We start from the raw sequence: 26,965 nt of genomic DNA on the forward strand, positions 1-26,965 counted from the left end.
TCAGGTCCCTGAGACTCATTAAATGGCATGGGAGGCTGAAAATTCATCAGGAGCCTTGAATGGAAATCATGGACCACTTTACTTTCTTTTTGCAAATACAGACTAACACGGCTGTTACTCTGAAACCTTTACTTTTCCTGTATTTATCTACTGTTCACTCTTTAATAGAGCAAGATTCAAAATAAGGGTCACCTCTAGCTGTCACTCATACATGCAGAGAGTCTCTTGGTTTCTTACAACAGCGTTATCAAATGAGCAGTGTCATCTGTCAACAGCTAACACCGAAAGGGCTGGAGGAAACCCCTGATCTGTGTCAGCACTGAAGTCTTGGCAAGGATACCGAATTCATCTTACTTGCACCTAGTAACACCTACGTATCAGCAGTAAATGGACTGCTGGTATTTACTGGGTGCAGCGGAGTCGTAGCCATGTCAGTCCTGATCCAAGAAAAGAGATTACCTCACTCACCGTGTCTCTCTGGTATGTATTGGGGACATACATGTGTCCTGGCATGCATATAAGGATTTGCATTTGTGTGTCATGTTTGGAAACAGAAGGATATTTCAAAGAGCCGAAGATCTGTGACAATAAGGAAGGAGGGTAAGAGTCCATCGCTGGAGCTTTAGTCACAGGAGTTGGGAAGTCTCTGCTGCTTGCAGGTGGCCTGGACTGGCATAGCCATTCCCATTTCACTGTCCAGCTGCAGCACTGCTGTGTATATTTGGCTGCTCAGCACACCTGCTCCCACGTAGAATAAAACCCGTATATTGATTGTATTTCTTCTTTTATTGTTAAATGCACCCTTTCTCCTTCCCTCTAATGGGTGTAGGACTGCACCATCCCAAAAGCGATGGATGGTCAAATCTTTCTCTAACAGTTTTTCTCTTTCTGTGACAATGGAGTATCCCGAACCCTAGCCCACTGGACTAAACATTGCTACAGCCCCGGCTCTGCTCCTCCTTCAGCACATGGTGGCTCAGAATTTTTTCCCCTCCCCTTACCAGAAGCTACCCAGGACCAGTGCCCATGTAGTAATGCTCAGAGCATCCAAGGCTAATATCATGTTAACAGGAGAGAAAGCCAATGCCCTCTCCCCTTCTACCTTCCACCCAACACCCCCCTATTACCCTCTAGTCTCTGCATACATGACTCTCTCCTCCCACGCACTCACAGAGTTGAAGTAACAGCTAATCCGTGCCCTGCCTCTGACTGCCTATCTGCAGTCACTGTTCCAGTCCTATCCATGATCGGGGAGTCTGTTTAACTAACCAATCAGCCCATTTCCAATGTTCTTAGGCTAAGGAACAATGTTCATGCAAATGCTTCTCAAACGCCTTTGACTTTCAAGTTCTGAAAGGGAGCAGTGATAAACACACGACCCCTGGTGCTGGTTGTTCGTACAGATCCCTAACTTTCATACACAGCATGCACCCCAAGCACAGGAAGCAACACTGAATAACTAATCAGTGCAGGCAAGAGAGGCAGAGCAGCACTGAGGGCGAAAGAAACTGTCCGGGGGACAGCTGCCAGCTGGGAAGGCCAAAAAAAAAAAAAAAATCACACTTTAGAGGAACAGCCTTGCCAGAGGAATGGCTGTGTAACGACAGGTCCTTGGCAAACCGTGGCAATGGGGAACAACTCTGATCCCAAAGGGAAGTATCCTGCAGAGCCGATGACATGTTGGGTGTGGCTGACCTGGGCAGTACAGCAGCAAACTACAGGTGCATAAATCTGGGACCAGTTTCTGCTATGTAGAGGAAGAAAAAGAGAAAGAGAACAAAGAGCAGGGAAGAAATGGAGGAAGAAAAAATGGTCTGTGGAGATGAAGGAAAGTTCTATAAAGGAAGTGCAGGCTCAGAGTTGAACTCTTCCTCTTGTTCTCTCTTTTCTCTCCCCCTCCTCATATAGCTTTCCCCTTCTTTCTTACCCTCCATCATTTCTCATTGTAATGAACGGAAACGCCTCCCCATTCTTCATTTGGCATGCGTCAGTCACAGGTGCAGTTCATCAATTAAGCCCTCCTGATTGAAGCGCCTCTATGTTCCTTTGTGGTGCCTGGACCCTCGTTTGATGATCTTCCTACTTTTGGCGGGGGCGTTGGGGGGAAGTCTATGTGTGTGGGGGTAACTGTATTCCTTCCTCTTCAGTAGGAACACACACGTGGAAACACTCCTGGGTTTCCTCCTGTTGTGCTTCTTTACCTTTTCTCTCCCAGTGTTACTGCGATGCTATGATGCTGGTGGCAGTTCTGAATGCGTTCAGGGTCTGTGTTGTTGGCTGATTCATGCTGCCGACACCATGCTGCAGTGTGGACTATTGGGGTGAGTTGTCGCACACACTGAAGTGTTGCACTGGAACTGCCTCGTGTAGACCCTGCTAGCATGAACTACCGGGTACCTAGCTTGCAATAGCAGGGTCTATACAGGGCAGTTACAGCACAACACATTAGCATGTGCTGCAACTCTCCTCATAGTCCGCACTTTGGGGCCCTGTAAACAAGCCCTAAGGCTCTGGTGTGGAGTGGGCTCACTGTATATATCTGCCCACAGTCCAGTCTTACTTTATATACAACTCTTCTGTTGACATTCTGTTACAATTCAGTTGAGACTGGGTCTTTAGGGGAGGAAGTGTAGTGCATCACCATCATCACAAAGTTTTACAGCACATTTTATAATCTCGGGTTGCCAAAGCTATCTCCGTCTAATCTGTAATACCAGCAATATATGGGGAAGTTCCTGGTATCCTCACTAGTCTCTAATTATGCTATTATTTACTTTTACATTATTGCTTGTTTACCAAACTCAGTTTTACTGTGATGGCCAATTCTTCATTACTAGCAAAACTATTGTTATGTTAAAATGAGTGTTCTAAATGTTATTTATTATTTAATAAAAGCTGCGTAACCCTGAATGACGGCATTAAATGGCAAGAACACTGCTTCAAATTCCCATTTTAAATAAGTCACCACGACAGCTGTGCCTTTATAAAACACATTATAGCGGCACCGAGACCCGTATGGCTCAGGGATATATACAAATTATACAGTTTCTGTCATTCAATCAAATAAGAGGGACGTTTTGACCCAAGAAATGAGTCAAATACAAGTTGTAATTCAACACCCAACAGAGGCCATGATGGTAATGCATCTTGACATCTGATCAAACAACCCTGACCATTTGCCCCCCAAGATCAGTGAGATACTGTATCTGTTATGACTAATACAGACCCAAGTTTAAAGATTATGCAAATAGATACAGTAGAGAGATGTTGATTTCTACACATTCACACCGTGTATACACACACACACACACACATACTCATCCCAATTTTATTTATATGCACATGCGTGCACACACACACTATAACTATCTATCCAAGTCTCTCTCTATAGATATATGCTTGATTCTGTTCTCACCTATGCCAGGTCTCCATTAGTGTAACTCCACTGAAATTTTTTAATCCTGATTTACACTAAGTGAGATAAAATTCTGGCCTTTATTTTATATACACAGTAACACATATACACAAACAGATTCCTTTAGGGCCAAATTTATTACTGGTATAAATGGGTGCAATTCTATTGACTTTGAATGAGGTGCTCCAACTTACACCAATGATTAATTGGGCCCAAACAGTAAACATACTAACTAACAGAAAATAAGTGGATTTGTGAAATCAAGTGTCTTCACAAGCGGACTTGTGCAATTCATGTTCTGAAAGGAGATTATTTTCACCCAACCCCAGATTTTCAGCATTTTGCATCTAATCTGTACATTAGTTACCAAAATTGTGGTGCAGTTACAGAAATCTCATACTTCCAGATCAGACTTCCCTGTGCAATTTGTTATGCACAAATGCAGTTCTTAAATACTAAGCTCTTACGTTTCTTGGTACGTTGGAGAGCAGCATGAGTGCCGCAGCAGTGCAATGCTATCAAAATAGCATTACTGTGAAGATTGGGGCCCCATCTATACAAAGCTTTTGTACCAATTTAACTATAATGTTTTCTAAACTGATAGAGTTAAATCAGTACGATCCCTAAGGCAGATGCAGTTTTACCAGTAAAAGAAGCTGCTTGTGTCGGTATCGCTTTTTAAACTAAACTGTACGGATATAAACCCCTTTACAGCAGTATACCTGCAGCCGCAGGGAGGGGTGTACCAATGTAACCGGTGTAGGAACTGATGTAGTTGAATTGCTATAAGCTATGTGTAGACAGGCTACACTAGTCGCAATGATGGTATTTTTATAGCATCGCACTGCTGGAGCACTCATGCTGCTTTACAACATTATTACGTATCGTATCTGTGATCGGGGTGCCCGGTGCCAATCTGTAACACCCTTCCTCCTTTAAAACTCTCTTACCATCCAGTGCCCAATTAGCCAGCAGGTAAAGACAAGGTGGCAAGAGAGAACCTGGCCAAACCGTCTCAATTTCAAACTCAGCAAAGCTTTTGGTATTTTTCTCTGTCTCACTAACAGGAGGAGGGGGAAAAAAAAAAAAAAGACTCGCTTCACTCATTCAAGAGCCAGGTGAAGACAGAACGGATCATATTGCTGTCCGCAACAAGACAAGGTAGAATCATCCCTATAAAACACCTCTTACCATCTCCAGTAGGATGCCTGAAGAGCCCCTTTCCATTGATCTGCATTGTAACCTAGTGTATCTCACTACAAATTAGACTGTACTGCTCTGACTAACATGCATGAGGTGAGAGAAACTGCATAAGTAGGCAGGCCAAGGTCTGATTCTATTCACAGTTCTGCCACTGCTTCACTACAGGTGATCTCGAGCAAGTTATTCACTGTGCCTGTTTACTCATCTATTATATGGAGACAATAACCCCCCACTGAATGCATCCGATGAAGTGAGCTGTAGCTCACGAAAGCTTATGCTCAAATAAATTTGTTCGTCTCTAAGATGCCACAAGTACTCCTTTTCTTTTTGCGGATACAGACTAACACGGCTGCTACTCTGAAACCTGTCATTAAAGGGTACTGTGAGCTTTAGTTAGTTAATGTTTGTAATGCGCCTTTAAATTCTCACTGTAAGTGGAAAAGACCATGAATACCAAACCAACCAGCCTTATACACGTATCAAACTGCATTCCGAATTTCTTAACCTTTGCTTTCACAAGCATTCACATTGCTTCACTAGTCTCTCCATTTGTTTTTTAATTATAGTCCCACTTCAGTCTTATTTTGCACAGTACACTGGATGACTGGTAACCTACCTGTACATTCCTCAGGATTTTACATTATTTAGCTACTCTTCGGTTCAAAAAAAGGAAACTGACAAGGGTAAAGAATGACACTCTACCATCTTTATCGGACACAATAGATACTTCACTCATCTCAGGGGTCAAATGTCCACAGTCGTTTGATCAGATGTCAAGTGGAATTAATACCACGGCCCCTGTTGGGGGTTGAATTACATTTCGCATTTGACTCATTTCTGGGGTCATATGTCCCTCATGTTTGATTGAACAACAGGAATTATTCTCATGGAGCAGTTTCTACCACTGTGGCTAGGGGTCTGTCAGCATTTCTATTATGCTGTAGGCCTCCATGTTCATGGGTTTAGTTCTCCACTGAGACAGCCTCTTTCTGGCATGAAAACATGACATATAATGAATAGCCTGGGAGCGAATCTTTCAAACATAAGGTTCAGGGAATTAGTGGATCGGTGAGCTTTAAAATGTACATTGCTGTTGTTTATATAAAATAGCAGCTCTGGAACGTGCTACCGCTCAGAAGGAAAGAAGTGTACACACAGTTAGAATAGGGAATTGGGCTCTGAGCCTCGCTTTACTGCTGAGAGACTTTAGAAAAGTACTCAGGACACAATTCTGCAAGGTGCTGAGTCACAGGAGCTGAAGATATGCAACCCGTTACTGGGGCTGCTTATCACAGAATCAGGCCCCTTAATCTCTCTATGTCAGTGTCCCCAGTTGTCTCAATATCCCCAACTGTATCTACCTGATGGGAAAGGAAGAGGTTGAGAGGCTTAATTAATGGTTGGTAAAGCACTTTGAAATTCCTGGATAGAAAGTGCTAAAAAAGAGCAAAGTTTTATCATCATCAAATTGCAGTTACAAACACTACACATGGAGGCCATTTAAATCTAAAAGGCTAACAGCCATTACGTTCAACAGAAAAATGATTGAATCGTAAATCTAATCCCCAGGTGGTATTTTGGAACAAAAGCGCAGGAAAGTACAACACTGCACTTTAAATATTAGCTACAGCATGTAAGCAAAAAAGAGAGTTAGTTCTTAACCACCATAGACATATAGGGCCAGATTCTCAACTGCATCCCGCTAGCCTAATCCTGGACTGGAGTAACTCCATTGATTTCAATGGATTTCACAAAGTAACCCCAGCATAAAACTGGGGTAACAGAGAAAATCTAGCCCATATGTTTAAGCAAAATTTTCCTGCCCAAAATTAGCTTTTGTGGTCTATAAAACAGAAAATCCTTTAACTTAGAATTTCTCAGGTGTCACTGATTAATTTGGTCCGAACGATATACTCTGACCATCACTGATGTGCAGTCACCTCTGAGATGGAACGCAGCATCTACGGTAAGAACATAAGAGCTTCCATATTGGGTCAGATTATGGTCCATCTTGCCCAGTAGTATGTCTCCAATAGTGGCCCATACCAGAGCTTCAAGGGGACTGTACAGAACAGGGCAATTATGAAATGATCCATCCACCTTCCACTCCTGGCATCCAGTAGTCAGAGGTTTAGAGTTGCATCCCTGACCATCTTGGCTAATAGCCATTGATGAACGTATCCCTCATTAAACTTATCCAGTTCTTTTTTGTACCCAGTTATACTTCTGGCCTTCACAAATTCCCAGGGCAATCAGTTCCATGGGTTAGTTGTATGTTGTGTGAAAAGATATAATTTCTTGTTTGTATTAAACCTGCTGCCTATTAACTTCATTGGGTGACCCCTGGTTCTTGTGTTTTGGGAAGGGGTAAATAACACTTCCTTATTCACTGTCTCTACACCAGTCATGCTTTTATAGACGTCTTGCATATTCCCCATTAGTTATCTCTTTTCTAAGCTGAACAGCCCTGATCTTTTTAGTCTCTCCTCGAACGGAAGCCGTGCCTTACAGTGCACAGTGGCACTATGTAAAAGTTCAGAACAGGAAATGAAGAAAAAACCAGATCCACTGGTTATAACGTAATGGATGCTACAATTAGTAACTATGGTTTCTATTGATCCCCAAGGAGTGTGGGTTCTGAATGGTGTTCCACTGCATGCTATAAAGCTATACCTGCGGTGGTGACTTACCTGTCTCTCAAATGTGATTCTGGAGCTGTGCTCCTGAACTTGTAATGTGCTTGGCAAACACTCAGTAATGTCTGGAGCGCTCACTGTAGTAGAACCCTTGTGTCGTTAGTAATGAAGTCATGGCCAGTGTAATAAAACACTCTTAGGTAAACAAGCAATCATGAGAAAGTAAACAATGGCAGGGCTAGCGACTAATGAGGGTGGAAGCTGGGAATAGGGAATAACTGCTGCCATTACACAGCAGGTAAAGCTCCTTTTGGCAACTCTGGAATATGCTATGAAACCTCACAGTAACATGGGGATGCTCTCAGGGACCGAATTTCTCACACTCCTTCCACCCTGCTTCTATCCCTGCTCTCTTCTCCCCCCCCCCCCCCCCCCCGCGCAGCAAGGATTAGTAATGGGCTCAGGAGCAGGGCAGTGAGCAGCGACGGACTGCATGAGCACCCACCCCATTGGACATGCTTGGAGGCTTAACACCAGCACTGGCAGGATAATGTCTGTACCAGTAACCCGATACTTTGCCTTGTGCTCTTCGCTCCTTCCTTCTTCCAGGTCCACTACTCCTCCCTGTCAGTCAGTATGGACTGCTGGCCCCCAGGGCTGCAAAATCATAGGGTGATGCCTTCTAGATCCCCAACCAGGACTCTGGAAGATCCAGAAAAGAGAGTGGCTCCAGAGACTCCATCCCAAACTTTGCATTGTGCCTGTCCAAGCTGGGACAGGACTTTCAGGGCCAAGATCCTCTGGAGGATGCATGACATGAAAGGTACAGGCAAGTGGTGATGGTGAAACTGGTCACCATGTAGCTTCCCATGGCCCCAGATGCATTTGCCTCAGGATCTGCATAATAACTCTTGTTGCTGCAAAACACATGGCCAGTGGTCTGTCTGGCTATTGATGAGAATGCAGCTTATTTAGGACAGGGCAACGCCACGTGGGGAGGAATGAGCCAAAGTTCACTATAGCACAGGAGCAGTGGGAAGTGCTCTTTCTGCAATTCCTAGCCCTCTCCAGGTCTCCCACAGAGGCTCATGGGCTTTGCTTCCTTCACTTGCAGTCTCACCCTCCTTATCCTTGTCCCACCAGCTCCTCCTCTTCACTGGTTCTGAGTACTGCAAAGCATTACAGGGGCTCTGGACCCAGGAGCAGCCTCATCTTCACCCATTTGGTGTGTATTTCTTTCCCTCTATCCACAGGAGGAGGTCATCGTGCAGCAGGGGCAGAGCATGTCCCTACCACAGTGCATGTCCACTTCACATCCTGCTGTGTCTCTGACAGGTGCCTCCCCACCTCCCATGATGCTTCTCTTGGTTTTACCCCTGCCCCCTTTGCCTCTTGGCTTCCTCCTTTCCCCTCGTCTCTCCCACTCCTTTCTCCTGTTGCCTCTTCTCATACATGCCTTCCCCTGTTACCCCACCTATGTCCCTCCCAGCCCTCTCTAGTCCTGTATGCCCCAGTGCGAGGGAACCGAGCAGCCCAGGAGGAACAAGCATGGTGCCATAGAGCAAGGGTGGGCTTTGCAGACAGGGGGAATATGCTTCTCTCTAGAGGCATCAGAATGGGAGCCCAAAATGATTCTGCAGATTAATTCAGGGAAGACACTAAATGTGCTCTCCTCCTTCCCATGCAGATTGACTGGGAAAACGTCAATTTATAGGGCTGCAATAAAAAAGAGCAAAGAGAAGAGGCAATAACAGGAAAGCAAATAAGAGCCACAAAGTTGTCCCAACAGGTGCGCCAAGGAGAGCAGCTGAAAGAGGTCCTGCTAGCAAAGTCAGGAGCAAAGGACACCACGAGCCCTGAGCTTTCTCGCAGCTCAGCTTACAAGCTGGTGGGCCCCAGAGAGAAAAAATATTCTCCCCAGCAGGAAAGAAAAGGTGGAAAAGGCAGCTGAGCTATCATGCAAGTCAGGCTACGAGGCCCCAGACTGGACTGACAGAGCACCATACAGAACGCTAACAGACACATACAGCGCTGCACACAGGAACTGTTAATTACCCCTCTGCCTCCTTAACCATGCTGCCATTGACCTCCCTTCCTGGATGGCAGCACATCCCTTAGAATCATAGAATCACAGAATATCAGGGTTGGAAGGGACCCCTGAAGGTCATCTAGTCCAAACCCCTGCTCGAAGCAGGACCAATTCCCAGTTAAATCATCCCAGCCAGGGCTTTGTCAAGCCTGACCTTAAAAACCTCTAAGGAAGGAGATTCTACCACCTCCCTAGGTAACGCATTCCAGTGTTTCACCACCCTCTTAGTGAAAAAGTTTTTCCTAATATCCAATCTAAACCTCCCCCACTGCAACTTGAGACCATTACTCCTCGTTCTGTCATCTGCTACCATTGAGAACAGTCTAGAGCCATCCTCTTTGGAACCCCCTTTCAGGTAGTTGAAAGCAGCTATCAAATCCCCCCTCATTCTTCTCTTCTGCAGGCTAAACAATCCCAGCTCCCTCAGCCTCTCCTCATAAGTCATGTGTTCTAGACCCCTAATCATTTTTGTTGCCCTTCGCTGGACTCTCTCCAATTTATCCACATCCTTCTTGTAGTGTGGGGCCCAAAACTGGACACAGTACTCCAGACGAGGTCTCACCAATGTCGAATAGAGGGGAACGATCACGTCCCTCGATCTGCTCGCTATGCCCCTACTTATACATCCCAAAATGCCATTGGCCTTCTTGGCAACAAGGGCACACTGCTGACTCATATCCAGCTTCTCGTCCACTGGCACCCCTAGGTCCTTTTCCACAGAACTGCTGCCTAGCCATTCGGTCCCTAGTCTGTAGCGGTGCATTGGATTCTTCCGTCCTAAGTGCAGGACCCTGCACTTATCCTTATTGAACCTCATCAGATTTCTTTTGGCCCAATCCTCCAATTTGTCTAGGTCCTTCTGTATCCTATCCCTCCCCTCCAGCGTATCTACCACTCCTCCCAGTTTAGTATCATCCGCAAATTTGCTGAGAGTGCAATCCACACCATCCTCCAGATCATTTATGAAGATATTGAACAAAACCGGCCCCAGGACCAACCCTTGGGGCACTCCACTTGATACCGGCTGCCAACTAGACATGGAGCCATTGATCACTACCCGTTGAGCCCGACAATCTAGCCAGCTTTCTACCCACCTTATAGTGCATTCATCCAGCCCATACTTCCTTAACTTGCTGACAAGAATACTGTGGGAGACCGTGTCAAAAGCTTTGCTAAAGTCAAGAAACAATACATCCACTGCTTTCCCTTCATCCACAGAACCAGTAAGCTCATCATAAAAGGCGATTAGATTAGTCAGGCATGACCTTCATGCTGGTCTCTCCAAAACAAACCCCATCACGCTGACTCCGCCGACATCCTTCCTCATATCTAGCATGCTACCCTCTGCAGCATTGAAAGAGCTTGGCAAGATACCCCACCCTTCACAAACTACCTCTCATGTTGCCAGCCAGTAGGCTGAGTGGTGGAGCTTAAAGCTCTGCTTTGCTTTTCCTGTGAGACATGGAAGAGTCAGCCTCCCTGCCCTTCCCCCAGGATGGTCTCTCTTTTACAACAGACTGACGTAAGAAATCACCTTTTGTTTTTTGCTGATATGGTGTTGTTTGGGGGAGGAGAAGGGGTGGAGAGGGTTATGTGTTTTAGAAATTTTAGTGTTACCCTTAGCTGATCCTATGTCAAGCCACAGTTAATTTCTTCCGTCTTAATTTTTTTAAGTTTATTTGGGGGATTGGTCCTGCTTTGAGCAGGGGGTTGGACTAGATGACCTCCTGAGGTCCCTTCGAACCCTGATATTCTATTATTCTATTTTGTGTTTTAAAACATGGCTTGAATTTCCATTTGAATTAATTATTTACTAGATTTAAGGGTTTAAAATTTTTTTTTAACCATCTCCTATTTTAAATCTGCACACTTATTCCCAAGTGCATGACAATGTGTCTTTCCTTATGAGAAAGGCATCTCCTTTGTCTACAAGGAGAAATTTACTCATCATCTCTTAGCAGTGCTTCTTATTCTGGTTTCCCTCATGTTATCCTCATAATAAGGAAGCAAGATATCACAAGGTCTGAGAGATAAATTTTATCACTTTACAATAGGAAATACAAATGGTTCCTTTTAGCTGCAGTTCAGGTCCCAGTACAGACCATTCTCCCACACTATATTACTGATTTCATATTCAAAGTGGCCAGGTGAGTCATGCTGCACATTGGACTGGGAGCTTCTGACCTTTCTTGATTAGTATGTAAAGTTATTGCTCCTCGAGTTTTTTCTAACACAAGGACTCCCAGCCCTTCTTATGATTCATACTCCATTAATACACTTTGGTCTCCATCCCAAAAGATGCTAAACACCTGCAGTCCCAGTGGCTTCAGTTCAGACATTTGAGAATCATTTGTTCTTTTGCATCTGATCCTGATAAGCAACAGACAATTCCCTTGCTGTTTCAGCCCCACAGTCCAAGCGTGGTGGGCGTACAGTGCTTTGCTGGGGCCCTTTTTGAGGAAGCCCTTTTATAATTCCTGGACAAGTCAAATGAGAACAAGCACTGATGATCAAAAGGGACATCCCCTTCCTGTCCTGCCATGCACAACCTGCACGGTACTCTCGGAAATGTGTCACCTATCAAGAACTGCCACTGGGCTCCCAGCCTGCAAGGCACTGTGTGCTCTGGCTCTGAAGTCAGTGGGACTATGCACATGCTTAAAATTAAACACACCTTAAATCCTTTGCTGCAATGGGGCCAGAATGCTCAGAGCCTTGTGGGATCAAGCTCTTTGAGATCAGACAACACAGGATAATCTGAGCTCGTCAGCAGCACTATCCAGTTCCCAATGAAAGAAGGGTTAACTCAAGCTCAGCTTCCCCCTTTCCTTGTCCAGGCGCTCAGGAAGTGGGTGCTTGGAAATCTGAGGTGGGAGACTGTCTTTGGGGAGGTCAGACTGCACACCCAGGGTGAACCCTAGGCTGGGGGTTTTGGTAGCTTGTTAAGTTTATCTGGCGTATTTATTTTATTGTGACCATGTTCTCAAAACACAAGGCACTGCTCTTGCTATTTATTTGTTTCTGCTGAGTCATTTTAACACCTGACGATTGCAACATACATGCCTTTTCCACTCTCAGAAATCTCTTGAGCAAGAGCAGCCCCTCTCCTCTGGAGCCGGTGCAACAGAACCATTCCATGCAGTCTCGGGAAGCCTATGGCAGAGCGCCTCTCTCTCTCTCTGCATGGATCTGAGAAGCTCATGTACGTTACTTCTCAAGAAGGCAAACAATTTTTCTTCTTGTCTTCAGTTTACCATTTGTTTACATCAAAATTTATAGCCTTGACGAGGTACGTAAGAAGCCTGAACAACAGGAATGTACCATAACCTTGTCCCAGACAGCAGATAATCAGCTTCCGGGAACGAGGAAGCCGGTAGTATTTTGTGCCTGGATAGAAATCCTCACATGGATTTATTATGAAATCTGTGATGCAATAACTTAACACAACTTTACTTGGCATTGTTTGCAATGGACACTGCTATGTTACACTCATGACAGCTCATTGGCACCAGCAGTGTGGCATGGATGGAAACGAAAGCAGAATGTGTCTCTCTGGGTTGAACTTTCCAAAGCAGTCAAATGACTTGGGAGAAAAAGTCCACTGAAAGTCAATAGGACTTCTGCTCCTGCATCGCTCAGGCACTTTGAAAATGCCACCCTCTGTGTCTTCACATCCCACATAAGCAAAGTGACCCTTACCTGATTCGCTGATAGGAACTCCTGATTATTGTCATTCATTCCCATATACATGTTCTCTCCGTCAAACTGGAAAGACAAAAGGAAGTGACAGTTAGTGAAATGCAGAACTCTGTCCTTGATGGGCTTTTTGGATCCCATGCATTTCCCACCCCCTCAACATGGAGAATCAAGATCTGAGTTGTTTATTTAAAACAACTAACTGTTTACTCAACTTCTTGCCTAGGGTTTTTGGGCCCAGGTTATAACCTCAGCTACATGAGAGTTTGAAACAGACCAACAGTACACACTCAAAAAGGAACCATCCAAACAGAACTAAAGTACTGAAAGGCACCACGGCCTACTGAGAATAACTGACTTTCCAAATCCTCCCATCTCTCAGACACCTCGTTCAGTTACCCCCAGCCCTCTCACACACAAAGCCCCTCCACGGAAGGCCATTCAGGAAAATGCTAGGCAGAATTGTTTGGTTTTGTCAGAGGGAAAGCAGGGGGATAAAAATTGCACTTGCAGCATGATGACAAGCTAGCTACACTCTTAGCGCGGCACTGCAGCACAGCTCTGGATCATACATACTTTCCAATAAAGGGAGACGTTAACGGTGATTAGAATGCCAAAGCACCGCTGTGTTAATTTTTAGAAAAATCATTAATTAACCATTTTAATCATAACCATACAAATCAAAACCATAGACATAGTTGGAGCAAAGGTTAACCAGGCTAAGAGCTTACTAAAAATCACACTAAACCTTCAAATCTTTTATTCCTTATTTCCTTTCCCGCCACTGCTAATGGCAAAGATGTGTAAGTCAGAGCTACACTTTTTCCCATTCAGCCTTCTTCACAGTCCTGTGCCAGCAAAACTGCAACTATGTATGATGCAAAGATCATGCATTGAATGTGCAAAATTATCTTTAGCTAGGCATGATTCCTACATACTCCTTGAATAACTGATCCCAGGTTTATGAGGCCACACAAACAGACACCATCAAAATCAGGATCTTCAGCACAAATTACAGGCCTCTGCCACTAGAGCTAAAACTGCTCCACTTTAGCTATGTGTAAGCAGTAGGCTGCTAAACTGGCCAGGGCCAGCTACCCAGGAGAGATAGGGTCACGCACACGAAACCACTGTTACATGTGCATTATCCACGCATGAGACTGGCACCTTTTGAGCTGCTTGATTCAGTCAATGACATCACTATTCCTGATACCACACTTGCCTCCATGGTTACAAGACCAGGATAATCGCGAGCACTGAGTAGGAAGCTGTTTGGGAAAAGAGGCAGGTTATAAATGGGAGAAGGTATCTGTTCATCAGCAAATTGTAACTGGCAATGAGGAGGCAAGCATGGCAGTTTAAAGGGCTTTTGATGAAATAGTCAATCTCTAAAAGTTAACTGGAGAGTAGCATTCCTTTTTTCCCTTCTATTGGAGGACACAACACACCCTGCAAACCACAGTGGGCCCTGGGTCTGTTAATTCAAATTAACAAGCAGGAGCTAACGAGCTAAGCACCCTGCATTCTGAAGCACTGTTTTAGACTCTTGTTATAGGCATAAGGCCATGTCACATTGACCAGAGTCTTTATAAAATATGGAGGAGAGGTTCACTATAGGCCTATATTTGGCTAGAAGAAGCCTTAATTGCTTTGGAATGAAAATGTCTTGAGGGCACAGAGAAATCGTTTTTTCTTTTCAGTTTACGAAGCTCTGGGCGGGCCTGATTCACCTTTGCATTACTCTAGTTCTGCACCAGTGTAACACTGTGGGAAATCAGACCTCATGCCCGCAGGGAACTTTCTTTGTCTGTATCAGCTGGAAACTTGGCAAGAAGCCATTCCCTTTTCACTCCGGCTCTGACTGCAGCAGGTCTCCTCCCTGTGGCTGGTCAAAGATGAGTCCGTTCCAGAGGCAGCTTGAGAATGACCTGGCTACGTTTGTACGATCAGCTCAATGAGAATTTACATGCCCCCCTTGCATTCAGCACCAGACAACTAATCCAGTTACTAGACTCCAGAACCTTGGAGCTATAAAACTCTTCCTGTTAATCAGCTGGAACAGCTCTCTCAGAATCAGAACCAAAAAACCCTTCCAGAACTGTCTCTATCTCAAGGTATTGCTGGGGCAATTCCTGAGACTAAGTTCACAAATTAATTATGACAATACAATGGGATATGCCTTAAAACATTTCTGAGTTAGAGTCGGGGTATTGGCTCTAAATTACACAGTATTCTTAGCAAGAGGGGGAGAGAGTCCTGATGCCCTTACAAGCCAAAGGATGAAATGGAGATGCTTGGCCACTCTGTGTTTCTTCTGCTCCTGGCTATAAAACAGATACCAGTTGTGCATTAACTGACTGGTAAATGCCTAGTGAATTGCTCACACAAGAAAAATTAAAGAATATAAACACAGCCAGATGAAGATTATCAGTCTGACTATAGATTACTAATTACACTTCAGCTTCTCAGACTTGCAACAGATTTAGCCACCATGGAGTTTGGAAAGCCCCTGGGAACAGCACAGCTATATCCCCGCACAGCTGTGTGTCAGGGTGGAGACACACCTTTTAATGGCCAGATTATCCCCTGGAGTCAGAGAACAAGCCAAATTACACAAGATGGTGTGACAACCATTAACCTGCACTGACGGTGCAGCACTGCAGCAGCTTCGTCAGGGTTAAAAGGTGAGCCCAGTGAAATGTGGGACAGATTCCCTTACAGTTAATGGTGGAGAGGAAACTCCATGAGATCAGTCACAAGAGACGATGAGCAGCTCCCGCTCCTGGTGACTTCCCGAGGAGTTCTGGGCTGGTCTCTCAGAAGTTGACCATGTGTTATTACATATAAAAATACTAATTAAAAGTACTTGTAAAATATCCATCTCCATATCTGCATGCTTTTAACCCAGTTCAGATGTAAAGCCATTATGTTTCTCCAAGTGTTAAGTTTCCCAAGCAGCCATGTCGCCCAAATACTCCACTGTCTCCCTGCCTCACCACACCTTTAAAAAGCAGAACATGCAGAAGCTGTCGGGTGGCTGGCACAGAATGCTAGACAACCTGGTAGAGAATGTTCAGACATTAGAAAGCAGTGGTGGGGCTGTTTGAGAGGGAGAAGCTCATAGGCCTGGCCATTATTGATATTTATGACAAACTAACAGTATAGGGTAGGTAGCTTCTTCACTGGGAAGGGCACTGGAGTGGGAGTGAGGAGAACCTGGGTCTGTTCCCAGCGCTGCCACTGGCCAGCTGGGGAACCTTGAATAAGTCACTTCCTCTCTCTACACCCCAGTTTCCTTATTTATAAAATGGGGATGATCATAATTCTCCACCTTTCATAAAGATCTGCAGACAAAGGGCATGAGATAGTTGCTAAGCATTCATCACTGGGGTATGCTCCACTCTTGGCTGCAGTATGCTCTCATCTACATTGTATTTGTACCAGTGTTTTGTCTGGTTTACGCCAGTGTAAGATAAGAAGCAGGGCCACAGGCTGATGACTGCCTCTGGTCTTGTGCAGGAGGACCAGGATGTAGGCAACACTGGAGATTAAACCTCATTTTGTGGATTTAAGTGGAGCATAGTCTTGTGCTGACCTTGGTCTAAGGGTGAATTTCACCCTTTCTAACCAGTTTATAAACTCCTGGAAGTCACTAAATCCAAGTAATTCCAGTGCACCAGGCCTGCAACAATTTTCTAAACCAGCATGGGCACATGCTCCCTAAGAGGGGACAAAAGGTGCGTGGGAGGGTATGGCCAGGCATTTTAATTGTTCTCCAGATCCTTGGTTTTAATTTAAAATAGAAATTTAGTCTCTAGCCATTATGGTTGCTAAGAAAACCTTGAAAATATGACCTCAATGGAACATATGCAGAGATTCTACCTGAGTTTGCAGAGGTTGCCATACTCATTGCCATACCAACGAGACCCATTGTTTCATGTTCTCTGTGTATCTACATCTTCCTATTGTATTTTCCACTGCATGCATCCAATAAAGTGGGTTTTAGCCCACGAAAGCTTGTGCCCAAATAAATTTGTCAGTCTCTAAGATGCAACAAGTATTCCTCGGGTTTTGTTTTGTTTTTTGATGATGATCTGGAGAGAGTCTACCGAAGAGAATAAAAATAGCTCTTTGTTTATATAGGGCATGATGGGGTATTCACCACACACCAGAAAGGAAGGGGTTAAAAGCAGCCCTGGGAAACTGCGCAGCGAGCAACTTATTGGAGGGAGGCTGCACGGAAAAGCCAATCAGGGCCCTGTGAGCTCACACAAAAGGAGCTGCAGGACCAGAATGAGTCTGTTGGTGTAGGGGAGAAAGGATTGTGTTTCTAGTGGGCGGCAGGAAGGTAGCACCTTGGACAGAGCAGTTGCTGGCAGGGACCAGGGGGAGCAAAAGAGAGCTCCTGGCTGGCTGCTGGGATGCACTGCGTGGAGGCCCTGAGAAGAGGATGACGAAGGTGCTGGAGCCACAGGGAAGTCGCCCAGGGAATTGAAGCAGCACTGCCAGAGAAGTCAGAGAGTTGCAGCAAGAGGCTGCTAGCCACATGGTCCCTGGGCTGGGACCCAGAGTAGCGAAAGGGCCCGGGTCTCCCCGCCCCACTTCCCACTGGGGAAGTGTCTGGACTATAGAACTGGGAGATGCTCCTCTATCCCAGATGGTGACACGGCCAGAGGGCCAAGTCATGAAGAGGAAGCTACGATTCCTGGACTTAGGTGGCTCTGCAGGTGGAGAAGATGGTGGGACAGGCACCACTAGAAGGGGGCGCGCCAACCGAGAGAGCTAATCCCCGAGACGGCCAACTGAAGGTGCTCTAGTGAGTGAATTCCACCACACGGTGAAAATAAAGCATAGTGGAAAGGAGAAAGATTTCACTTACTGGAGATATTGTCACCACGAGGTCGTCATTTCCTCTGCACACCACACACACTGGTAAAGCCATGCTGCTAACAGCCTGTAGAGTGGACTGAGTCTAAGTGCTCAAACCACACCCTGAATTTAGCCCTGATGCAAGCAACTTCATTAAAACGCAATGGCCCAGACTTCAAACTCCATCCCATCCGTGTAAATCTGGAGGAGTTCCACTGGTTTACAGTGATGTAACCGAGATCAGGATCTCGGTCTGGTGGAGCTGAACTCTGACAGCAGGGCCTTCAGAATGCAGAAGATGAAGTCTGCTCTTGTTTACACCAGTGCAGAGTGGGTATAAAGTGCTACCACATCAGAATAGTAGCTGTTTCACACCCACTTTGTGCCAGTGTTAATAACGACTCAGCCCCAAAAAGACATACTGCCTTCTAGAGGCTGGGGTTCTGGCTTTTCAAGCTGTTTGGCATTAGCAGAATTCAGAGACCAAGAGCCTGGTTCTGAGCTCATTTAGGACCAATTCCAGCAATGGGATCAGCTAGCTCAGACCCTTATGTCTGCATAGAAAACCACTGACACAGTGGTGGACCAAAAAGGCCCGCTCCAGCTGATTCCATTGCAGGATCGAAGCCTTGCACTGGTGAAAATCAATAGCACAAATACATTTGGCAACACCCCAGACATTTGAAAGCTACCGCGCCATGGGTGTGCATATTTGGATGCTGAAGGCGAATCACATGACAAAGCACTTTGACAAGCAGCTCCATGTATATATTTAACTTTTTCTACTGGGGAAATTATTTCTACCACTGAAACAAATCTGTTATTCTAACAGTAGAAATTCTCAGCAGTAGAAAAACTAAAACTCTTTCCAAAGTGACAGTATCCCTACTGTCCTATATATATAAACTGTACAGATCCATCTCCAGTATCTTTTCACACACACATGCTGCTCACTTTTCCACCCATTTAAGGCCAAATATTTTACAAACTCAGGATAAGAGCTATTTGCAGCACCTCTTCATAGGAAACCTACAGAAAATAGACCTCATTTGGAAGTTGATTTTATATACAAGTCTTTCTCTGGAGCAAATTCAAAATAGGAAAAGCTCTCTCTGCATCATTCTATTTGGCAGAACAAATTTGTTTTATTGCTTTATACCATTTCCTCCCATCCCCCACTCCTTCATAATAACTATAATGAATCCTGTCCTGAAAATTACTGGGCCACTGATTGCCAACCTGAGCAGTGAGGCTGAAAATCAAGACTCAAAATGCAGTGGAAACTTCGGAACTTCCCCATTGCTGATTAGATTTTTTTCCCCTCCAGGCTATAAGGGTGCAAACAAATTTATTAGAAATTCTCAAGTCAGGATATTTTTTCAATTAGATGTTTGCCACTTATGCACTAGCCAGGTAGAGCAGATAAATAACGTGCTCTCTTGCTCGCTCGCTCTCATCATTATCATTTTGCCACAAAATGCATTTGAAAACAAGCAGTCCCATTATTCCACACTGATTTACTGCAGAAAACAAACATTTTAATATTTGCCTTTTGTTGCCGTTATTTCCTCCCATTTCACTTTGGAGTAACTCCTCATGCATGTCAGAATTCAAATCCATTTCCAGATCTGAGAGCATACAGTCATCATACTCCATCTCTAATAAAAATCGATCTGGCTCCTTTTTGAATGATCTAGGCACACCGAGAGCTGGATATAACTTTCTCCTAGTCCTCTTTAATTTGAAAGAAATGTAGTCTTGTTCTATTGTTTTAATCATTCTTCTGCTCTTTTTTAATTATTTTATAATGGCCACTGTTTGGTAAAAACTATATTAAATAAATCAATGGGTGGGGCTAATTCTCACCTTTGTTAGTCATTTACACCCATGTAAAGTGAATGCAAAGTAGATGCAAATTGTGATCATAATGATTTGGTAGCATTGTACATCCAAGGTATGAATGACAATGCCAAGCAGTGAACAATGCAGCCCTGTGTACCTAAACTTGGAAATGAGGGGTTTCTTTTTATGTACCCTGGGCCTGATTCTTATCTGACTTGCACTGGTGTAAATTAGTAGTGTCTCCACTAAAGCCAATGGAGTGATTCTGGTGTAAGTGAGATCAGAACCAAGGCCCCTATTTTTAAGAGAACCCATTTCTACACAAGCCCAACTGAGATTTGCCTTACAAAATCAACACAAGATTTAAACAGCTAGATTCATCCATCCCAAAAATTTCAGGAGAAAAAAGCCAAAATACCCTGGAACCCTGAAATGTAAAACATATAAACAAAGAACATATAATAGGTGTTTCAGCTGTGCTGGCCACATTTACTCCCACTGTTTTAATTTTGGAGTCAATGTATATTAAGTATGAGGCACACCCATCTCAGAGAAGAGGTTATAATCCTACTGACCTGTGGAAGATTTCCAGAATTGAGCTCATGGGGCCTGATTTTCTATGGCTTTGCAACATGTGTGGCCATTTCCACCTTTGCAGCATGGCTGTAAAATGCTACCACCAGTGGGACTGAGTAGAGAATTCTGATTTGTTAGCACAAAGGGTGCAAATGATGACAAGACGTAAAGCAATGGAGAACTGGGACCACTACCAATATGGGACAGTGGGCTTGATTCTGCAAGCCTTATTCAAATGAGCAGCCCCCCTGAAATCAACTGGGCTATTAGCACAAGGACTGTATGCCCGGGGAAGTGCGGCAGCATCACACATGTTGTCAAGTACTTTAGGTCCATAACTCAACCTATATGAAGATTGTTCTAGTCCGTTAGGAAATGTCTTCCAAATGCTAGGTACCTTGCCTTTTTTTAGTCCAATTTGTCATGGAGAATGTACAAAAATGTCCATTCTCTTAATTCAGCTCTTCCCAAGGAAAGTGTAATTTGCACACCAGCAGCAATGCCTGGGGGAGCAACCTATACCTGGAACAGAATTGGCATTTTTTTTTTAAATTCTTCTTTGGGTTGGCTTTTGTCTACTTGTTGTTTTTGCAGTATGATGGGTGTTTTGACTTATAAATGTGCCCATGGGTCACTATGGGTGCATGTTAATAGGATGAAAATGAATACAAATAATAAAAAATGAAGATGAAGCCAAAACTAAACCAAAGCAGTTGTGAGATCTTCAGTTCTACTTAAAGTATAAATGTTTGCCACTCAGAATGGATGAAATTGGTAAGACATAATTACTCATTTCCAAGCTTCTGAGAGGAGCTACCAACTCTTACAGATCACATGATGTCATAAACTTGCAACTAAGGGTAGCATAAAATCCCTCCTTTACCTGTAAAGGGTTAAGAAGCTCAGATAACCTGGTTGGCACCTGACCAAAAGGACCAACAAGGGGAGAAGGTACTTTCAAATCTGTGGGGGAAGGTTTTTGTTTGGGGCTTGGGTGTTCTCAAAGAGAGAAAGGGAGACAAAGAGAGAGACCAAGCAAGTAATCTAGCTCCTACTGAATGATACATCTAAACTTACAGAAATAATAAGTAATAGCAAGGAAATGCGTTAGAGTGTCTTTGTTTTAGCTTGTGAATTTTTCCTGTGCTAAGAGGGAGGTTTATCCCTGTTTTTTGTAACTTTGAAGTTTTACCTAGAGGGGAATCCGCTCTGTTTTAAATCTTATTACCCTGTAAAATTACCTTCCATCCTGATTTTACAGAGGTGTTTCTTTTACTTTTGTTTTCTTTATAATAAAGTTCTATTTTTTAATAATCTGATTGGTTTTTGGTGTCCTAAAAACCCAAGGGACTAGTCTGTGCTCACCTGGTTTACCTATTTGGTTGGTAGATTATTCTCAAGCCTCCTCAGGAAAGGGGTGAAGGGGCTTGGGGGGATATTTTAGGGAAACAGGAACTCCAAATGGTCCTTTTCCTGAATCTTCGTCTAACTCTCTTGGTGGTGGCAGCAGTACCCATCCAAAGACAAGGAAGGATTTATGCCTTGGGGAAGTTTTTAACCTAAGCTGGTAGAAATAAGCTTAGGGGGTCTTTCATGCGGGTACTCACATCTGTATCCCAGAGTTCAGAGTGGGGAGGGAACCCTGACACATGATATTTGGTGATTTTCTCAAAGCTTCAGCTTCTGGAGTCATGGGGTGACATGAGACTCAGCTTTCAATTTTAAAAAAGGAAATTTCCAGTTCTCAAGTTTGCAGAGAAAAAACTTGAAAATGTGAACCCTAAAGACTCAAAAGCCGCAAGGCATAAATCTGGGTTTTGTTTTTTTTTTTTAAATCTTATGATTTTTAGGCCAATCTTATGGAGCCTGTCTTATGCTGGTTCAATGCTTGGAATTTGCCACACCGTGACCATTTAAAAAAGAACTAACTACAGATACAGAGTCTTTAACGAGTGACTCATGATCAGGACAGCCTAGGATAGCAGTGCCCAGAAGTCATCATCATCAGGTAGCTGTTGCATGCCCCAGGAGGAATGAACTGGGCATCTCAGGTGGTTTCTAGCATCCAGGTATCCACATCACAAGAACCTTCATCTGTTTGCCTCGGCAGAGAAGCCAGGAACCAGCTGAGTCTACAGAACGAATCCCCCTCACCTCTCTAGAGACCATCTGACACTCTGTTGCTGGCAGAAGCTTGCACTCGAGTCAACCTGTGTCTGGGTTTCAGTCTCCAAGAAGCTAAGTCTAGCACCCCTGCCAGCCCTAAAATCATTAAGGTTAATGGATGAAAATAATACTGTCAGTGAATTCCTTTCAACTGCTAGGAGTAAGCAAAGAGATCCAAAATCCCAGGTACAGAATAGTTCATGTTACAGTTAAAAAAAAAAAAAAAGTTACTTAAAGAAATTTCATCAGATCATAGCGGCGTAAATGCTACTGAGATGTAAGGGAATGCATCTGATCAGGTCACGCCCAGTATGCTGGCAAACGTAACTTGTCTTTGCCAGTGGATTACAGATGTTTTTTCCATTGTGAATAGCAAACCAGAACTATTTCAAAACCAAAACTTTTTATGAAGTGCAAAATGTATCCCTCCTCAAATGCATTTCTGCCATAATATTTATAGGCCCATGTCTGCAGAACTCCTCATCCTGCAGGGTGTTGGAGTGAAACTAAGATGCCAGCTGAACAGGCTAAGCTTTATGGATGTGCTGGAATGTTACCACTAGAACAAACATCTCCAAACACTGTCAAGTGCCTATTTTGTCAACATACATTTCTGTCAAGTCATAAGGATGTGAAATATTTGCTTCTGCCCTGCCCCCATCATACTCTGCTACCCGCAGGGCCGCAAGTGTGATTTCCTATAGGAGTAATTTAACATCAGACACCTTCAAGGAATACACAACTGAGGTTAGTCTAATCTCTTTAACTGCAGTTTCCCCATTAAGGTCTCTACACAACCTCTGGCCCAAAGTGATCTATTTAGCATTATTTATTTGTCCACTGAAATGCTTGGATTTCCCCTCACTTGGACCTGTCAGATGGGGTCAAAAATTCAAAAAGAGATTTACTTAAACCTCCAGAATGCTACTGCAAGGACAGCACATTTCCATTTCCATCTAGAGCACATCCATCCAGGCTTACCACTTACTATAGTTTACCTTTCAGAGGAATATGTTGAAACGGCTACATAATAGCACAGCATGCATTAATAGTGCTATGTGCCTCGCACGGCTATGCAAGCCTTGGTGCTACAAAAGTAACCTGTCTTTTATTTATAGAGGTTTTTACACGCGGTCGTTAAATATTATTATGTATGAAGTTAGAGGAAACATTGAACTCTATAGACAACAAGCAAGCAGATTACAAGAGCATCCTTATAAAGGATCAAAACTCGAAAGACAGTTTTAAAAAGCGCTTATCAGATGTATGGACTTACTGTGGGACTATCATGGTCTGATTGTCAAACTAGCCTCTTGCCTTTGAACCAAGATTTAAGGTTGGTTGTTTTTCATATCAGGAAAAAACAAATACTAGCAGGTGATGAAAACAGAGGATCATTTTATTTTCAAACAAAATGAAGTCATAACATAAGGATTTTAAAACACATTAATAGTAATTAACTTGAGAAATTATAAGAAATCAATACACAATATTTATTTTTTAAATATTTTAAATTATTTCATATTTAACAAATAGTTTAAAATCATTTAAACCCTGTGTCACTCCAATACACTGGCCAGGTTTTATGAGCCCAGCTCAGAATGGTGACTAATTTTAAGTATATGAGCAGTTCCATTGAAGTCAAGTCACATGCTTAAACTTAGGCACATGCCTAAGTACCCTGCTGAATCTGGGTGTCACAGTATGGCTGGCCCTTTAACGGGAGTTGGGTCGGTGACTAATCAGCTGCCTCCCAGCTGAAGCTGACAGGCCAGGGATCAGGTGATAGCTTGAAGATCATCTGGGCCTCATAAAAGTCTGCAAGAACTCAGCCGCTAGGAGTAGGAAGGCTCCAGGAGGAGCCTGCACATCAGAGAAGAAAACCCAGTTTATATGTGACTCAGATGAATGGTCTGCAGAGTGTAATCCTGCAGGGAGCAGGCTAGGAAGGAAAAAGGAGCAAAGAGGTTAATCTCGACTCCCAGAAGGATGGCTTGTGGACTGTAAATCTGTAGGGAGTAGACAGGCCTCCACAGAAGACCCCTGGTTGGGGAGAAGCAAGAGGACTGATATGATGAACTTGAGTTATTTTTAAAAGGAAAAAGGGACTCAAATCTTATGGCTAGAGGGAGTTCTTTGGTGCACAGACCACTGAGTTAGCCCACTGGCTTACACTGAACTGTAGAGATAAATCTATACACTTTCATGGAGGAGTTTTAGTCAGCAGCAGTTGGTGGGACTGCAAAGAGAATGGCTGGTTTGTTTTGCTTTGTTTTGTTTTAAATTGGGAGGAACACCACCCTAAGTCATGTTTTTTATCATGGATGCTCTGGCTTTACTGCCTTGCCTAGAGCATCTAGTATTTATATCCATTATGGCATCTAGCAACAGATCAGGATCAGGCCAAATCCTGGCCAAAAAGTTACATTGGTATAAGTCTGGCGCAGACTCATTGCAATTCCAGATGAACTCCCCTGAAAGCACTGGGTAACTGAGAGCAAAATCTGGCCCTGGGTTCTATTCATGGCTCTATTACGGTCCCATCACTGTATGATCTTCATTTAGGTATGCAATTGGTGCAAAGCCCTGGAGTGGATGCAGTGAGGACTGCAACATCCCAGGAGGTGCATTGGGAGAGAACATGCCTCTTGGGACTGCTCAGTGGTATAGGTGGGGTGCCCGTGTGCAGCTGCAAGGGGGGGGGGTACTGAGTCCCATCTCCGCCCCGGTCCTTGCTTGGTGATTGGTTCCCCATGAGGGAGGAGGGCCGTGCAGTCTCTGCTCACAGGCACTACCATTGGGACAGTAATGATGCTGAGAGACTGGGCTGTGGAGCCATGCTCAGCCATTTTGAGAGGTTGGGTGAGAGACTACAGGGGCAGGGCGAGATCCAAGCAGTGAGCAGTGCTAGAGGAAAAGGGGTTTGTGCCCAGAGACACTTGTCATTTCAGCGACTCCTGCTGGTGACATTTCTGCAGGGCTATCGCAAAAATCAAAGCTGTCTCCACCCTAGCAGATCTTCAGCACCGGAGTCTGTCAGAGTCCTATGCACAGTACAGCCCTCACCTTTAAACTTCCCAATTTTATCTTAGATAAATGGATCCAGGGCCAAATTCTATGCCAGCGGAGTTACACCATCAGAGAAGTGGGCCCAGTGTCCACAATCCTCCCTTGTAATTTTCCTACACTCCCTGTAGGAAAGATCTTGAGTGCTGCAAGTACTCACATAATGTTATTTAATTATCTAGGGGAACATGCACATTTTTGATGGCAACTGCTGTACACCAAGTGCCAAATATTACTGTTATTATTTTTCACATTATTTGGCAGGAGTAAGGACCTAAAATAATTTAAGCAGATCTTCAGATCCTGCAAAAGAGTGAAAATTCTTCACAAACAAAAACCCATCCACTCAAATCTACGGGCAGCAGGAGAATTTAGTCTTAAGACTGACATAGAAATAGATTAATTTTTTCCCCATTTCATATTCTAATTACAATCCTTTTATTCCCCCCTACCATTTTCTGTTCTCATTACAGTCTTAAAATTGCTCTGAAAAATTCTGTACCTTATTCTGCTTTTCCTGCAATCTTTGTCATGGAAATGAGAAACAGAATGTATAAGCATAAAAATACTGCAGAGATCAAAATTCTGGGCTAACCCTTTCACGCCTGACTGCAAGGAGAGGAGAAAACAGTATAAACAGAGTGGTGAATCAAACCTCACTGCATCTTCATTTGCCCAGTGCTCAGTCTGCATTTCCTACTCCCAGACCAAAAGAGGGATGGAAGGACCCCACAGAAATGCAACATTAAATAGGCCACGTACTGCTTTCAGTTACAACTGGGCTACAAGTTGTTTTTTGGAGTTGCAGGGCTGCCACTGAGGCCAAAGTGTGGCCTAATCTATTCAAATATCATTCAAATAATCAAGTTTGTCTGCTACTTTTCAGCCCACCAGGCACTCAGGTGTCTTGTGTAAAACTGTCCAATATAAACTCTTACAAATCATACTTCACTTTGCAAAGCATGGGCTTGACACTGCTCTTTCTTATGTTGGTGGAAATGAGTAACAGTTTTGCTGAAGTCAAACTGATGTGAGCAAGTTCAAAATCAGGCCCCATGGCTCTTTGCTCACCCCAGACTCTGGCTGATTTTGCTAGGAGTTTTGGAACAGGCAAAGAAAACCACACAGGACCACAGACCTGTCCAGGAAACACTTCACCCACCAGTGCAATGCAACCTCCTCTGTGGCAGTGGCTGGGTGACAACACAGCGTTAACAACCTCAGAATGACTGTTCAGGAAAGGAAGCAAAGGAAGATTATTTATCAAACTGAAACTACAGATAAATGTCAATGGGCAGAATTTGATTAACCAACTAGAATTTGACAAAGACCCCACAGTTTTAACACTCCGACCATTATATGTAGTGTCAGGGGATCCTAGAACATACGAACGGCCATGCTGGGTCA

The 26,965-nt window shown here is 44.0% G+C and overlaps 1 protein-coding gene across 4 annotated transcripts in view; it reads right to left on the bottom strand.

The window, feature by feature from the left end:
• TOX2 (TOX high mobility group box family member 2) overlaps window positions 1-26,965 on the bottom strand; it is a 257,019-nt gene that overhangs the window by 148,520 nt on the left and 81,534 nt on the right. For all 4 annotated transcript variants that reach the window (XM_048820163.2, XM_048820161.2, XM_048820162.2 and 1 more), the window contains exon 2: window positions 13,043-13,108. In XM_048820163.2, the coding sequence (XP_048676120.1) occupies window positions 13,043-13,108 (66 nt within the window). The remainder of the gene's footprint in view (window positions 1-13,042; window positions 13,109-26,965) is intronic.

This window comes from Caretta caretta, chromosome 13, assembly GCF_965140235.1.
Source record: "Caretta caretta isolate rCarCar2 chromosome 13, rCarCar1.hap1, whole genome shotgun sequence".
In the NCBI taxonomy this organism is placed as follows: Eukaryota; Metazoa; Chordata; order Testudines; family Cheloniidae; genus Caretta; species Caretta caretta.